General features: G+C 44.2%; 1 protein-coding gene across 4 annotated transcripts in view; it reads right to left on the reverse strand.

Annotated features, from left to right (window-relative positions):
• Positions 1-16,162, reverse strand: part of KCTD1 (potassium channel tetramerization domain containing 1) — a 186,812-nt gene that overhangs the window by 33,337 nt on the left and 137,313 nt on the right. For all 4 annotated transcript variants that reach the window (XM_060613496.3, XM_060613497.3, XM_060613494.3 and 1 more), the window contains exon 2: positions 12,685-12,863. In XM_060613496.3, the coding sequence (XP_060469479.1) occupies positions 12,685-12,863 (179 nt within the window). The remainder of the gene's footprint in view (positions 1-12,684; positions 12,864-16,162) is intronic.

The raw sequence follows: 16,162 nt of genomic DNA on the forward strand, positions 1-16,162 counted from the left end.
TTTGTTAAAAAAAAAAAAAAAGTCCAATGCCTTCTTTACATCACAGTGGCCAACGTGCCCGGTAGGGTTTTTACCCCGAGAAGGTTAAGATGTTGAATTTATGTCGCAAGATTATTTAAATGGCCACCAAGTTGGAATGACATATGAAAAATATGAAGTTTCTATCAGCCCCTGATTCAAAGACAACACTCTGGGGTGTGCGTAGTTGGGAAACAAGGAACACGCGCTGACAGCATCCTGCCTTCGGCTACAGCACGGTCAACAAAGCGCTCTTGTAGGTGTGCGTGCGTCTTGTGTAATCATCTCCACCCTTCTGGGGCTCAGGTCTGGTTGATCACAGTTCAAGAATTTACCCAGAGGCACCAAGCCGGTCCATACACACCTGAGCTGGGGGTGTTTTCTCCGTAGTTCTCCCTTTCCCTTCCAACAAAACAGAACCAAGCCCTAACCTGCAAAACACTCAAAGAAATGGAAGTTCCCGGCTAAGAATCTCTCCACTTTTCTCTTCCTTTCCAGATGCTCATCAAACAGAAGCTGACACGTGTTTAGCAGTCATTTGACGCCTCTGCTTCTCATCCTCGCTGTTCCATTTGAAAGTCCTGAGTGAGGAGGGCACTGAAGCCAGGGCTTATGTTTCAAATAAATACTCTGGCTCAGTTTTAAAATCTGCATAAAGGGTTACAAATGGGCTCTTGAGGAGCCCGGCAGAACGGGCACCTGGAAATACAAACCGTACTGTCACTGCTCGGTGTTTCTGTCACGGAAATCTAGCCAAGGTGGAGAACAGCGCTTTATCCGTATTTCACACGGTTCCCTAGGTTTGCTTGGTTGTTACAGTCTTTATTCCAGTCCACATTCGCGTGTGCCACAATTTTCTCTGAAGTCCACCCTTCGTGCTGTCTTGTTCCTTCTGCAATGTATCATCGAGATGGTGATGTACTGATGAAGTACCTTCCTCAGGGCCCCTAAGATTATGGATTGGTGGGACACACTTAAAAGATCCTTCTTTTCTGCTTTGATATTGACTGTTTGCACTGCTTTGAGACTAGGAGAGTTTTCATTTTTTAGGTAAGCTCTCAAGCCCCGAGGGCCTTCTAAACGGTTTCTTAAAAAAATCAATTTTTGGAGGGATGGCAGGGGCTTTGACAAGCTGGGCGGGAGCTCTGGAACACAGTCAGCTCAGCTCGCGGAAGCAAGTTTGGGCGTGCTCAAATCCACCTTCCAGGGACGAAGCCCTTGGCCTGGCAAGGTCCGCCGCTGTTCGAAAGTGGCGGTTAGCTGTTAACGCACAGCTGTGATTTATCGTCTGGATATGGGGACGCAATAAGAAAAACTGCACAGAAGTAAAAATAATCATTACCACCAAAAAAGATAAGCAGCAATGTCATTACTAAGCAAACTGACACATGGCATTTATGTAGCAGCAGGAAGCCATTATCCAGTGACAGTGTCATTTCTACTGACACTGTATCTTGATTAGATTCAGATGGTCCAGCAAATAGCTGATATAATTGAGGGACTGAGACATGGATTTTTTTTTTTTTTAACAGGTTCTTTTGCAAATGGGATTGCCACCAGATTGGAGCTTCTGGGTGTCTGCCTTTGGAATATGAATACATGACATGCATACAGTTGTAAGAGTACAACTGATTTCTCGACCCCCTGCCTCTCACATTCCCCTCCTTCTTGCACCGGGGCCACCCTGGGCACACACAGAGGCCTGCCAAGCAAGGCATTATGCACCCACTTCAGCTTGCTCCTTTAGGGACCAATTATTGCAAACAATTATTCAAACAAGTACATAGAACACAGAGTTTATTATTATAAAGGTACTTTCTACCTCCAAGCATCCTGAGAGTAATCTTTCAGGGGCAGAATATTGATAATCCATCTAGCTGAAGCTATAAATCCTGCATTTTTTACTGAAAAGAAATGACATTTTAATGGGTTATTTATATAATGATAATAGAACAAACTGGCAGATACAGTGGAGCAGACTTTTCTATTAACATACCTCAGGTTTCAGTAGAGACCATTTGTGTGCTCAGTGGACCCATAAAGGATCCTTCAGCGTGACTTTCTGAGGGTTACTATTATTATTATTATTTTTAATGTTTATTTATTTTTGAGAGAGAGAGAGACAGAATATGAGCCAGGGAGGGGCAGAGAGACAGAAAGAGACACAGAATCCGAAGCAGGCTCCAGGCTCTGAGCTGTCACCACGGAGCCCGACGTGGGGCTCGAACTCACGAGTTGTGAAATCATGACCTGAGCTGAAGTCGGATGCTTAACCGATTGAGCCACACGGGTGCCCCTTCTATTATTTTAAAGTTCTCAAAGTTCAAATGCGAATTACAACATCAAGTACTTCGGTTTTGAATCATAGATGCTTCTGCTTGGAAGTTATGCGGGGGGGGGGGGGTATTTTCTGCACTGGCTTAAGAAAGAAGACTCCCCCCAACTTGAGAATAACTTTCATTGTTTTATTTCAGTCATGAATACACACAGCATAGACACCTTACTGTGTGAGGTGTTCTGACACAGGGGTGTTTCCTTTCTGATACAAAGATTTTCCACATCTCTGTGAAGGTCAAGGGCTATAGGGTGGACACACGAATAATGCTACGGGGGTGTAATTCTCCTGCCCACAGAGCTCTCTGTGGGACCAAAATGCAGTTTGTCTTTTGGAAATTAACCTAAAATGTTTCAATGCTGGTCCTCATTTGCCATAAAGAAGGTCTCAAAGGAAGCACTCCATCATGCATGGTTATATGACTGACAGAAACCACAAATTTCTTTTGTTTGTTTAGAAAGTACATCGTTTGAGGAGTCAAAGTCATAGGGAGATTCACAAGATGGGTTGTGTGACATAACAGTGTTAATTCTAAGCCCTTTAATGGAATTGTTCTCAAGACACAGCAGAGTGGAGTGTAACCTTGTGAAAGATTACCAGAATCTTCTATGAGTTATCTACTAATGAACTTTTCAAACAAGGACATAGAACACAGAGTTTATTATCATAAAGTACTTTCTTGTATGATGAGGGGAGAAGGAAAATACAATAAAAAACACAGAGCAAAAATGACCTTGGCATTTCTCAATGACATTATTCATGACGATGTACCAAAAGGAGTAGTCAGTATTATTGTCCCAAGAATCAAGCCAGAATCAATAAACAAAGTCTCTCTTTAACGACCCGTCTCCTGCCATATCACCACCAGCCCCACGCTGCTTCACTGTAGACCTGGCACCTGAACTCTGAGCTGTGGGTGGACTGCCTGATGTTGACAAAAACTACAGATTCCCCTGACACCCTGACATACAGGTCGCTTGAGTGGTGACCAGGGCCCAGATATCTGCATGTTTGACTCTGGCATGGGGGTTATCAGGGAGGAGGTATCAGCTGGAGGAACACATTCGGAAGGCAGGTGTCCCCCTTCTGTTCCTCTGGTTCACTGGCATCTGGGTTGTTGACTGGTTGATTTATTCCCCTCTCTTTACTCTTTCCCTTCAGGTAACTAGACTAGAAAATCCCTTTCTAGGCTCTGCCTTGAAGAAAAAGACATGCACGTTTTTGCTGCTCCGACTGGACTAGACCTACCATTAAGTCCTAACGTTACCCTAGTGAAGGCCACCTTAAGAATAAGTGGCTTATGGGCGCCTGGGTGGCTCAGTTGGTTAAGCGGCCGACTTCAGCTCAGGTCATGATCTCGCGGTCCGGTCCGTGAGTTCGAGCCCCGCGTCGGGCTCTGTACTGACGGCTCGGAGCCTGGAGCCTGTTTCCGATTCTGTGTCTCCCTCTCTCTGACCCTCCCCCATTCATGCTCTGTCTCTCTCTGTCTCAAAAATAAATAAACGTTAAAAAAAAAAAAAAAGAATAAGTGGCTTGAGGTTACTCCAGAATGACCTGCCCTCTTGGCTCACGACCACCTTTATAACATAGTTCTGGCAGGTGGTGAGAAGGATTACATACCTGGCCGTGGGAAACATCAGGATGTCCCCTGCCCTGCTCCAGACCAATGAAACCAGAATCACTGTGGGCAGGGCCAGGTTTGTTGGTTCAAGCTCCTGCTGATTCTAACATGCCCCTAGGGTTGAAAGCAAGGCTATAAAAGAGGAAGCCACAAAGGGCCCGGAGTCAGAGTGGGAGCGACAATCTTGGTCAGTCACTTGACCTCTCAGACTTGCAGCGTTTTTATCTATACACTGGACTAAATAACAGTCTCAACTCTGAGATTACTGCGGCGCGTTAGATGAGAAATATAGATAATGAGCCCTTTACACTTGACTGTTTCGAACAGCTTTACTCAGTTATGTGCCCTTCATTGTTTTGAGGGCCTGGCTTCCGTACACAGTATTTCACCCAAAAATTCGTACATCAGGCAAACTTCTGAACGCCCACTCTGTGGTAGGTACCGTAAAGCACAAGAATACGAGGATGGAGACTAAGTGAGAGACAGCTTTCCACGGACAGCGTTTCTCTCCAATAGCGTTGAGTTCTGGGCAAGCAGAAGTTCAGAAGAAATCAAGAACGTGACCCACAGTCCGGCCCTGAGATGCTTCAAGCTAGACACCCAGCGCGCGTCCCCACCTCACTGCTCTGCTATCTGACGCACGGCGGCCGCGACAGGTCTGAGGCGGGTGGGCGGCCCTCGCCTTCTCCACGGTCCACACCAGGAGCAGGCTAATTATTTGCCACCAAGGGGCTTCTGCCCACATTTTTTTTTTTTAATTCTATTTTGGTCAAAATCAAGTATAACTTCAGTGTCCCACAAATGGAAAATGAAATAGAATGTATCAGGAACAGTGCCAGGCTCAGTCCACCCGCGCGGCGATCGGAACATGACCTGGCCTGGAGCTGTGCCACGGCCACGGCCCAGAGAGTAGACTTCACTCTGCATCTCCCTCCGCCGGAGATGAGGGGTGAACATACATATTCACCGCACACCACGTAACAGGAGACGAATCACAGAACTCAGAATAGGCAAACCGAGTCACCATCAGGGCGACCCGGAACACCGAAGTGACAAAAATCTACTTCTAAATCTACACTCACACGTAAGCCAGATTTTGTCTTGAAAATTTAGATGAGCAAATAGGTAGGCATAAAGTTATCTTTCGGCTCAACACAGGGGGCAAACTATATCCCAAAGTGGGCGTATTTGTCCTGGGTGGTGTTCTTACTTACGACGTCACTTGGTACCAACCCAAATACCGTTTAGTGACTGTTCACTTATCATCTGTCCTCCCAGCTCCCCCATATAAACCTCAAGAGAGCAAGGACTTCTGTTGGCCAGTACATGCCCCGCACACTGGGGAGCAAAGAAGAAATCTTCTAGTGGACACAAGGACAGGGAAAAATACAGGTACTATAGCATGGTTACATTTGTCTGTGAGTTATCCTCTGAGACAAGACTTTATGAGTTAGGTTACTAGGAAAGCCAGGTCGGTTCTGTTCCCAAGTGGCGAAGGAAGTTCGCCGAATTCGCCAGGAGTAGAAGTTACTGGCTTTTCGGCACTCAAGAGAAAATCCAGTTTCATTGTTTAAAAAAAAAAAAAAATGTCTTTTGGGGCACCTGAGTGGCTCGGTCGCTTAAATGTCCGACCTCAGCTCAGGTCATGATCTTGCAGTTCGTGAGTTTGAGCCCCAAGTCAGGCTCTGTGCTGACAGCTCAGAGCCTGGAACCTGCTTCGGATTCTGGGTCTCCCTCTCTCTCTGCCTTCCCTGCTCACACTCTCTCTCTCTCAAAAATAAATAAACATTAAAAGAAACTTTTAAAAAAAGTCTTTTGAAGCTGATTTCATTTAGTCTTTGCCTATATAACTGAAGAGCAATTCTGAAAAAGCAATATTATAACATGGCAAGAGACAGAGAAGAGGAAAACTGCCCTTATCACCCTGGAGAAACTTTCCATTTTTCCTTTGCCAGATGCTTTCCCTCCTTTTCAATCACTCCCCTCCTCATAAACTAATTTCCTTTTTTAAAAGATCATCCAATCTTAACACTGAACACTGTTCACCACTGGTTAGACACTGTCCTCATTTTGTGCATTTCCATAGGGGTTTTCAACGTTTGTTTTTTTTTTTTTTTTTTTTTATTTTTGGGACAGAGAGAGACAGAGCATGAACGGGGGAGGGGCAGAGAGAGAGGGAGACACAGAATCGGAAACAGGCTCCAGGCTCCGAGCCATCAGCCCAGAGCCTGACGCGGGGCTCAAACTCACGGACCGCGAGATCGTGACCTGGCTGAAGTCGGACACTTAACCGACTGCGCCACCCAGGCGCCCCTCCATAGGGGTTTTCAAGGCAGGGATGTGCCCCCTCTTTCCACCTCTGCTGGGGCTACATTATCTCAGGATGACTTCCACTCCCCCCAAAAAACTTGTTCTGTGAGTTTAAAAAAAAAATTTTTTTAATTTTTATTTATTTTTGAGAGAGAGAGAGAGAGATAGGGAGGGAGAGACAGAGAGAAACAGAGTATGAGCAGGGGAGGGGCAGAGAGAGGGAGACACAGAATCCAAAGCAGGCTCCAGGCTCTGAGCTGTCAGCACAGAGCCCGACGTGGGGCTCGAACTTGGGAACTGTGAGCTCATGACCTGAGCCAAAGCCCGATGCTTAACTGAGTCACCCAAGCGCCCCACTGTGAGTTTTTTAAACTTGAGATAGACATTGCATTATAAATCATGCTGATCTGTGGTGCCTGGGTATATCAGTGGGTTAAGTGTCTGACTCTTGGTTTCAGCTCAGGTCATGATCTCATGGTTTTGTGGGTTCGAGCTCCAGTTCGGGCTCTGCACTAATGGTGTGGATTCTCTCTTTCCCTCTCTCTGCCCCTCCCCACTCGTGCTGTCTGTCAAAATAAATTAACCTAAAAAATATTTAAATCACTCTAGTCTAAAGGGTAGGTTATAATAAAAAGCCTTCTACTCAGTGCCCTGCAAGAATTCTGAAAGAAAGCTCAGTGAACTGTGTGGCAAGGAAGATGCATTGATTTCTTGGCATTTCTGCTGGAATCCTGAATCGCGGGCCTGCATGATAACAGGACTGGACTCGTGTCTAGGGCCTGTCATGTGAAATTGGAATCGTGAAGTCACAGACTCACGGCACAGAATGCCTAGCCCTAATGCAGGATTGCAGAAAACTCCCTAGGTTGGCATACAGCAATGACACGGAAATCCAAACATTAGAATTCAGCCGTCCTGAGAGTGGATGCACCAATTCCTTAATGTCGAGCTCATCTGACGTTGCTTTCAGGGCAGCTCCACATGAACCATGCCTTAATGGCTAACACGTCGAGAGTGAAGCATGCCAGAAGCTAGAGCAGTACTGGCAAGGCACACGTGTTTGGCATCTCCATTCTAAAGCTCCAAATACACACACCCCTTGGGTGGCCATGGGTGTTGACTGTGAGGCTGAAAGTCCGGTCTCTTGAGTTTTGCAATTACCTACATATGCCAGTGCGCTTAGTAACTCTGCTGCTATTTAGGAGAGACCAATTTAGCATAATCTACTTATGTGGGAGTCAACTCATGTACTGGGTTTAAAATACACAAAAGCTCCGTCAAGCGGTCAGATCGGATGGCTCAGGACTGTAACATGAGATCTTGTCTTGCACCTCTGGGTCAGTGGCTGAAGGGCTCTCTTTAGTCAAGACCCCTCCCTGCCTTATTACCGCCTGGTAGGTTTCACTCATTAGCAATAACAGCCCACTTCCCAGTTTTAAAAAGTCCACATGTGAACAACCATCAATATAGCTGCTATTAATAGTGAGCTTCCATTTTGTGCAAGGTGATAATAAAGGATGAAATGGACCTAACTTTGAACTCAGACTTGCGTCTTCTTTTTTTTGAAAAAGACTTTTAAATGTTTTATTTATTTTTGAGAGAAACAGACAGAGTGCAAGTAGGGGAGGGGCAGAGAGAGAGGGAGACACAGAATCCGAAGCAGGCTCCAGGCTCTAAACTGTCAGCACAGAGCCTGATGCGGGGCTCGAATCCACAAACTGTGAGATCATGACCTGAGCCGAAGTCGGATGCCCAACCAAGCCACCCAGACTGTCTTCTAAAGCAAAGAAAGTTTATTTAATATCACACACACACACACACACACACACACACACACAGCCATGAAGATATTTCAGTGGCAATACAGGAGATTTTAAAGATGTCATGTAATTTGGTACCAATCTTAATTATTTATAACAAATTATTTAGATACCTAGACTTTGTTGTTATCAATGATGTTGATAATGGGTGCCTTAGATTTTTAAATCAGACATTATCAGGTCTGTCCTTAAAATCTGCAGGGCCCAGGGCAAGAGTACAGGTGAGGCCCACCTCCCATGTCTAGATGCTTATAATTTATCAATCAAGCTAGCAACTGTCAGGTAAGATATGTTCTATCTTCTTTATAAAATCCATTAAAAATCTTTTCATGATAGTGATATATTTTTTCACTTTTTTTGTTGTTTTACTTATTTGATGTACTGTTCTTGCAGATCTGAACTAGGTGTTTTTCTCGGTGATTACAATTCAGAACAGCAACTGGAACTGGAGACTTGTCAGCAACTCTGCAAGGGATCTATCTCCTTGATCCCTGAGGGGGTGTGGATTAGCCTCGGTCTCATAAACCCCTCCAAAGAGCTGTTCTGCATCTTACACAAAACATCGGTAAAACACAGCACATCACTGATGTATGCACCTGCTCCAGTTAATTTGAAACCTCAGTCCCTTTAGCTAGAAACCACCTGACAATGAATGTGAATAATGATGTGTGTGAGGAGCTCTGATGTAAAATGTAAAAAGTCAACTTGCTTACTGAATCCCAACTCAGGGCTTAGAAGCTTCCCCCCACCCAAAACACCAAAGCATAGGGGTACCCACACACAGTGGAACAGGTAACCTTGGTAATTAAAGAAATAAAGATCAAAACGTATTTTTTTTAATAGCCATTATGATATAGCATGAAATAGTCATTGAGGAAGAAGCCTATGTTCACTTGGAGGGACCATCCACATTGGTGTTGTTCAAAGCCAGATGGTGAAAGTCAGAATCTCTTAGGAAACTCATGGAGATTCTGATTTTATTGGTCTGGGGCAGGACCATGTATGGCTTTTTAATGCTTCCCAGGTGCTTCTAATGTTTGGCTGTGTGGTCCATTGTACCACTTTCTGGGGACTATGTTCTAAGGGTGGTCTTTAGCCAAGAAGGCGATAAATAGAGACAGGATGAAAAGTCATATAAAACATTTCAAAATGGAATAAAGGCTCTGTGTAGAACCTTTGAAATTGTAGAAAGACATTACATTTTTTATGATCACTTGTTATAAACAAATTAAGGCTTTTATACTACAAGTCTCTTCTTGAAATCCTAGAAAATAAAACCAAGGAAAAAGCCGTCCACTCCTCTGGGCTACACCAAGGAAAAGGCAAGTGAGAGAGGAACCAGGGTGTGCTGACGGGCGAGGGGGCAGGGAATGGTTCCACAGTGGGAGAAGGGCTCGGACTACCCTAGAATCTAGAGAACTCGAGTTGGAGCTATTTGTAACTCTATGGTCATAGGCAACCTAATCTCCTAGGATTTATCCCCAAGGGGTGAAGATATGCAAGAGATTTTCCCAGAAGGTGGGAGGAGTAACTGACATGTATAAGAAAAGCATGAAACCCTTCCTTCCCTGTATCTTTGACTACAAAAATTTATGTATGGGTCCCCTTAGACTGACTGCTGCCTTGAAATGAACACTGGATTATTTGCCAAACGCGCGCGTGCGCGCGCACACACACACACACACACACACACACACGCTACAAGAGGGAGCAGAATGGTCAGTTCAACATCTAAACCAGCATCATCTGCTTTAGGTATAAGCAACAGAGAAGTCACTTTATAAGGCTTGTTTCCGAGTCTTAACATATGCTTAAGAATATCTCCTAACGATCAAGATGATATTAGAACAGCTCAGCAGTTCTGGGACAGGTAGGCGCGTCAAGATAAAGGACCAGAAGGTGCAGGCGAGGGCTCCCCTGAGCCTGCAGTCATTCAGGCAAGAACCCAAAAGTGAGCCTGTTTCCATGGTCTAGGAAATGAAGGAAGGGGATATATTTGGAATTTGGAAGGCAGTTTGAAAAGAAACAATTGCTGGGTTTGGCAGAAGATTAAGCATAAAGGCAATACTATGCGTTGGGCACAGGGCCATGGCGTGCTTTTAGTAATCACATTTAATCCTCTCAATAACCTTGCAAGAAGACCTATCCGTGTCTATTTTACAAGTGAGAAGACAGACGCTTAGAAATTGGACCTATCCATGGCCAAACAAGTACTAAATGGCAGCATCAGCATTTAAATGTGCGGACTAATGAACCATGAAGTATTTCTGATGTTTCTCCCATGACACTGTGGCCCAGTGGTGGCGAGGCTGTGTGGGGAAAGATCGGGAAAGGAAGACGAACAATTTCACCTTTTCTAATGAAGTTGGTGAAAGAGAAATTCAAGTTATCATGTATGTACGTATCAGGTTGGGGAAGAAGTGGGTTTGCTTAGATTTTTAAAAAATCTGTGTGTAGGTCAGCACTGTCCAACAGACATAAAACACAAGACATGTATGTAACTTTGGGTTTGTTAGTAGCCACACTGAAAGAGTAAAAGGAAACGGGTGAAATTAATTTTAATGACATATTTAATTCAGTATATTCTCATTCCAACATGAAATCAATAATAAAAAACTATTGAGTTGCTTTTTTTTTTTTTTTTTTTTAAAGAAGACAGAAGTTTGTTGAATACACAGCAAGGGAACAGTGGGCAGGACAGCAAAGGAGAGACTGTATGCCTGCGATATTTTACTTTTTTTGGTAGGCACTAATTCTTTACAATCCAGTGCAATTGTACACTTAGAGGACATTCTGATTTGGACCAGCCACATTTCAAGTGCTCAAAGGCTGCATGTGGCTAGGGGCTGCCATATGAGATGGTGTATCCGGAGTACTGAGATCGTGGAATGCGATGCCTGTCTCAGGGTGTGGACAACGAGGGACTGAAAGTAGACTGTTAGAAATGCCCACGCAGAGGGGCCAGAGGAAGACTCTCCAAGTAAGACACCTATTCGAGGTCTCTAAAGTGGCAAATCACTGGAGAGAGGAACTGAATAAGCAGCGCCTCCAACACATTTCTACCTTCTACCCTTGCAACAGGCTAAGTGATATGGGGGAGCTTCACGGATGCCAAACCCCCGTGCGGCTTTAGTCAGTAGGAAGAGACCCCCCAGCTGCAACGAGCCTTCGAAGAAAACCTACTACTTATGTCGTGTGCACATGGGTCATTATTAACTTCCCTCCCGGATCAGAGTTTAAAAATTGTACTGAATGAAACAAAAGGCCACCAGATCAGATCAGTGAATTTTGCTACAGCTAAGGATTTGCTTTTCGGCTCATGTACGTTTTGTAGCTTGCCCCCTAGAATTAAGTGTTCATCTGAAGAGGCGTGGTGATTTTCTTTCTTTGATGTTGGTATTAGATTAGAAGGAATGGAAATAAGTATTTTTTTTTAAAAAGAAACCTTACTTCCTTATATGATATTCTTTAAAAATACAGCCATCATGTAGCATGATCTTGTAGCACCTGTCACAATGAACTTAGGGAAAGTGGGGACTCAATAATACTAATAACTGAATGATATAATCATTTCATTTAAAAATATAAAGCTTTTTGGTCATTGAATTAATGGTCATCTGTTTTTGTAAATTTTTTTTTTTAATGTTTTTTATTTATTTTTGAGACAGAGAGAAGACAGAGCATGAGCAGAGGAGGGGCAGAGAGAGAGGGAGACACAGAATCTGAAGCAGGCTCCAGGCTCTGAGCTGTCAGCACAGAGCCCGACGCGGGGCTCGAACTCACAGACTGTGAGACTGAGCTGAAGTTGGACGCTTAACCGACTGAGCCACCCAGGTGCCCCTATGGTCATCTGTTTTTTAAAAAAATCATTTCACTTTGGCTGCAGAAATTCAATCTGGAAACTGAGAGAGAAAATTTTATCTTTCTTCTCAACCTTTCATAAAATATCAGGTAACAGAGAAAGACTAAAAAAAGCAGAACTGTATAATGCCTGTTTGTAAACTGTGCTCCCTCTTCAGACACTTTCTATATTTATTTATCTGCCTTGATCCCTCAGAAGTCCCACTGGCCTTTTTTTTTTTTTTATTTAAACAAGACTATCTTGGCTTCCTGGACTTTTGCATTGTGTTGTAAATATACTGCCCCATTGATAAGAGCCTCTCATTTTTTTTCTCTAGCTCACAAGTTGGCGCACCAAATGACCTCCTAGAAAATTCTTAAGAACTGATCAGAAAGTGTTTTAGAAAAGGACAGAAGAAAAGCCAGTAGCAATAGAAATCATCCTTCCTTTTGTACTACATTGAGAAACCTGAAGATCTCTGCAAGGCAAAATATCCTAGAACTCCATTCCTATGTGACATGTCTACGTGGACCTGATTAAGCTGTGGGTCGAGCCCTGACTCGGACAAGACTGACAGCCACGTCCAAGAGCAGCGTGGGTAGCCGGGGGGCCCACACGGCACCCTCGTGCTCTAGCCCCGGCCCCAGTAAGTCCACGCTGCTGTGCTGGTCAAAGGAAAAACAGTTAGATCATCAAATACATGCACTTCCGAGTGTGACTTTTCCGTTTTTCGGATTACCTTGATTCGGGGTATTTGGTGAGGGTGGCCAGGCTGCTGGTGTACATGTGGCCGCCCACATCAATGTGGACGGGCGCATTGGATTTTGTGAGCTGTGCTGGAGTAGGAATGCCTTGGTTGTTCAGTGGAGATGCAGGAGATCTAGTGATCAGAGGTCTTGACATATTGGGCCGACTGTCCTACAGAGAGATAAGCAAGTTTAGACACGTTTTCGGTAGAGAGAAAGGAAACACACGCATCATAAAGAATAAGCCAGAGACTAGTGTTGACATTCTTTCGGTAATAAAATCTTGAAAAATCAGCAGGCTCTCACTCTTGTTGTAATGAATATTAGAAACACAAAGTCTGTAACAAAGAAAAGGAAAACTTCCCAAGCTCGGAATCAAGGAGCCGAACTAATGTTCATTTCCAATCATCCCGAGCTCTATGACGGCCTATTTTACTAATGAATTCTCACATTTAACAACTGCTAAATGGCACATGGAGAGTTACCCTCATTCCAAATGAAAAGACAATCAACACTTAAAACAACCCATATCTAAATAAAATACATAGGCTTTATCCTTCTCTTTGGAAACTTCCCTATTGCTATGCAGTTGGGATAAATACAGATCTTTCAGCATTTGTGTTCTGCAACTATGCTCGATTTCTATTTTTTAAATCACGAAAATGAGGGTATGACTAACCTGGCCTTCAGCACACATTCTCAAAGCAACTTTGTAAACAGGCACCCCAAGTTCATCAGTCAAGAGATTAAAAAAAAAAATCAACACACACTCTACCCATTTGTTCCCTGCTTCACTCTGTACAAGACTAAAGGTCTGGGGACACGTGGAAAAGACTGTACCCTTCAGTGGTAAGTATGTGCTTGTGAGCATGAGCAAGTTGCTCTTCTCTATGCCAGACTTCTTGAAGTGATCAAGCTCCCAAGGTAGAAATGGGGCAGGTGTCAATGGAGAAGCCCCACAGGCAAAGGTACAATGTGAGCAGGGGCGCCCGGGTGGCTCGGTCGGTTAAGCCTCTGACTTCGGCTCAGGTCATGATCTTGCAGTTCACGAGTTCCAGCTCCGCCATCGGGCTCTGAGCCTGGAGCCTCTTGGGATTCTGTGTCTCCCTCTCTCTCTCTGCCCCTCCCCCACTCACTTCTGTCTCTCCCTTTCTCTCAAAAATAAATAAACATTAAAAAAAATTTTTTTTTAAAGGTACAATGTGAGCAAACAGAGCAGATGGAGGACATCACACGGGGGCAGCGAGAACATGTTGAAGGAACTGTACTCTTGAGGAAATAAAATATTACATCCTTTCCATTGATACAATAGAAATATTTCAAACACTATCCAAACATGGTCTATCACTCTCTTAGTGATAGGGCCCAAACCACAGACAAGTCAAGTCAGGTCTCTGGCACTCAATGAAGGGGTCAAATATTTAGAGTCTCCAATTGAGGAATAAGTTAAAACAGCATTTATCCCTCAGTTCTGCAAGGCTAACGCCACAACAATACTCTCAGATTTATAATTTAGCCAGAGATTGTTTTCAAACATGCAAACAATGCGTGGCAAAGCCAGTGACAAGGCATAATAAAGGGATTTTGAAAAATGCCTTTGATGGAGATTATAAAGGGGAAGTCATCTAGTTTTTGTGCATAAAACCCAGCATGATAAAATATAAATTTGCAAAACATCATAGATTTTATGATCTGAAACAGCTTTAGGAGCTACCTGGGGCACAACTGTTAGACTACTTAGCATTAACCACATGTCTAGGCAAGACAGCGAATGCACATACTTTCTGAAACTCTGCAGCTACCATGAATGTGGTGGCGATTGAGCCTTTACACAAAACGCTGACCATCTGTGTTGTGCTTTTCTCCATGCTGAATTAAACAGGGCCCAGAAACAGTCCTAGGAAAAGAGCTAGTGTTTTATTTCTTAAATGGGGTGGTCGGTTCACGGGTGTTCACTCTATTATTCTTTAGATGTTCCTCTATATTTTTAATAATGCAAAAGGTATTAAAAAAAACACAAAAGGATGTTTGTAGCACACAGAGAAGAGAAATTGAAGAGGTATTGGATGGGGGGAAATACAAAGACAGACACGGTTGGTAGAAAATATAAAAGTTAAGATTTGAGAATATTAAAAGTTGCATTTTAGGGGCACCTGGGTGGCTTGGTCGGTTGAGTGTCCGACTTCGGCTCAGGTCATGATCTCACGGTCCGTGAGTTCGAGCCCCGCGTCGGGCTCTGTGCTGACAGCTCAGAGCCTGGAGCCTGTTTCTGATTCTGTGTCTCCCTCTCTCTCTGCCCCTCCCCTGTTCATGCTGTCTCTCTGTCTCAAAAATAAATAAACGTTAAAAAAAAAAAAAAAAAAAAGTTGCGTTTTAAAATTTGAGTGAGAGAGAACAAGATTTTTCCTTTCAAAACGCAATCACATAACCTCTGCTTTTGAGAGATACTTCCTACCTGGCTAAAGACACCCCCTCCCCACCCCCCCAGTACCTTCCACCCTGTTACAATTCATCCCATCATGGACTGCAGCGCCTGTAATAGGTTTTCAATTGGACACATTCTGTATCCTGCCTGAGGGTGCTCAGGCGAAAATGAACAGATTTGCAGGGTTAATACTGTAGTTAGACTGTGACCTCATTCAGCACAGCTCCAACACTGCGAGGTCTATAGAAGAAGGAGAAAAAAAATTAAAGCATAACCGATCGGTTGAAGGATTCCAGATTTCCCAGAATATATACCATTTACATTGTAAATCATGAATGTATGGATATTGCTGAATGTAAAATTAAGCCAGTGTTTCTTCAGCGGCGGGTGGGCGGGGGATTAACCCTTAAGGGCCAGGAGGGGGTTTCTGACTGCCACACTCAGGCTTACTCTGGCAGGGCTCCCAAGTTTCAGAACTGGTCTTCCCTGAGCCCCCTGACTTACCTCCTCTGCTCTCTTTCTCCATTCTGGGAATCTTCCCTGGTCTGGGTGTGTCCCCATTAGATGACTTCTAAGGCATTAAGTGGTATTTGCTAACAGAGTAAAGGGTTTTCATTCACTGCTTTCTGTACTGGTGCAGACTGAAAGAACTTCTAAAATGCATAGGCTGGGATGGGGGAAGAGGATGTTTGGGGCTGGAAGCTCTTGGCGTTTCCAGTGGATACTCCGTAGCTACTGCAGTTACTCCAGATGCTTCCTCTGACACATTCTGGCAACCCCTTCCTCTGCCAATGGCTTTCTCTTCTTTCTCTAGTCTCTGAGGCCCAGATGGGAGGCCTGTACCTGCAGCCCCCATTTCCCTTCCAGCCTCAGGACGAAGCCCATGCCCAGGGTGGCCACGCCGAGCTGGCAAGAACTGGGTTCTCACGGACATTGCTGGCACACCGAAACGACCAACTCTGAGCCCATCTCAAGACTTCCTGTTACTTGGGAAAATAAATCTCCTTCTTTTTAAAGCAAGTTTGAGCTGGGGTTTCTGATACCTA

Source organism: Panthera onca, chromosome D3 (assembly GCF_046562875.1).
Source record: "Panthera onca isolate mPanOnc1 chromosome D3, mPanOnc1 haplotype 2, whole genome shotgun sequence".
NCBI classification, from domain to species: Eukaryota; Metazoa; Chordata; class Mammalia; order Carnivora; family Felidae; genus Panthera; species Panthera onca.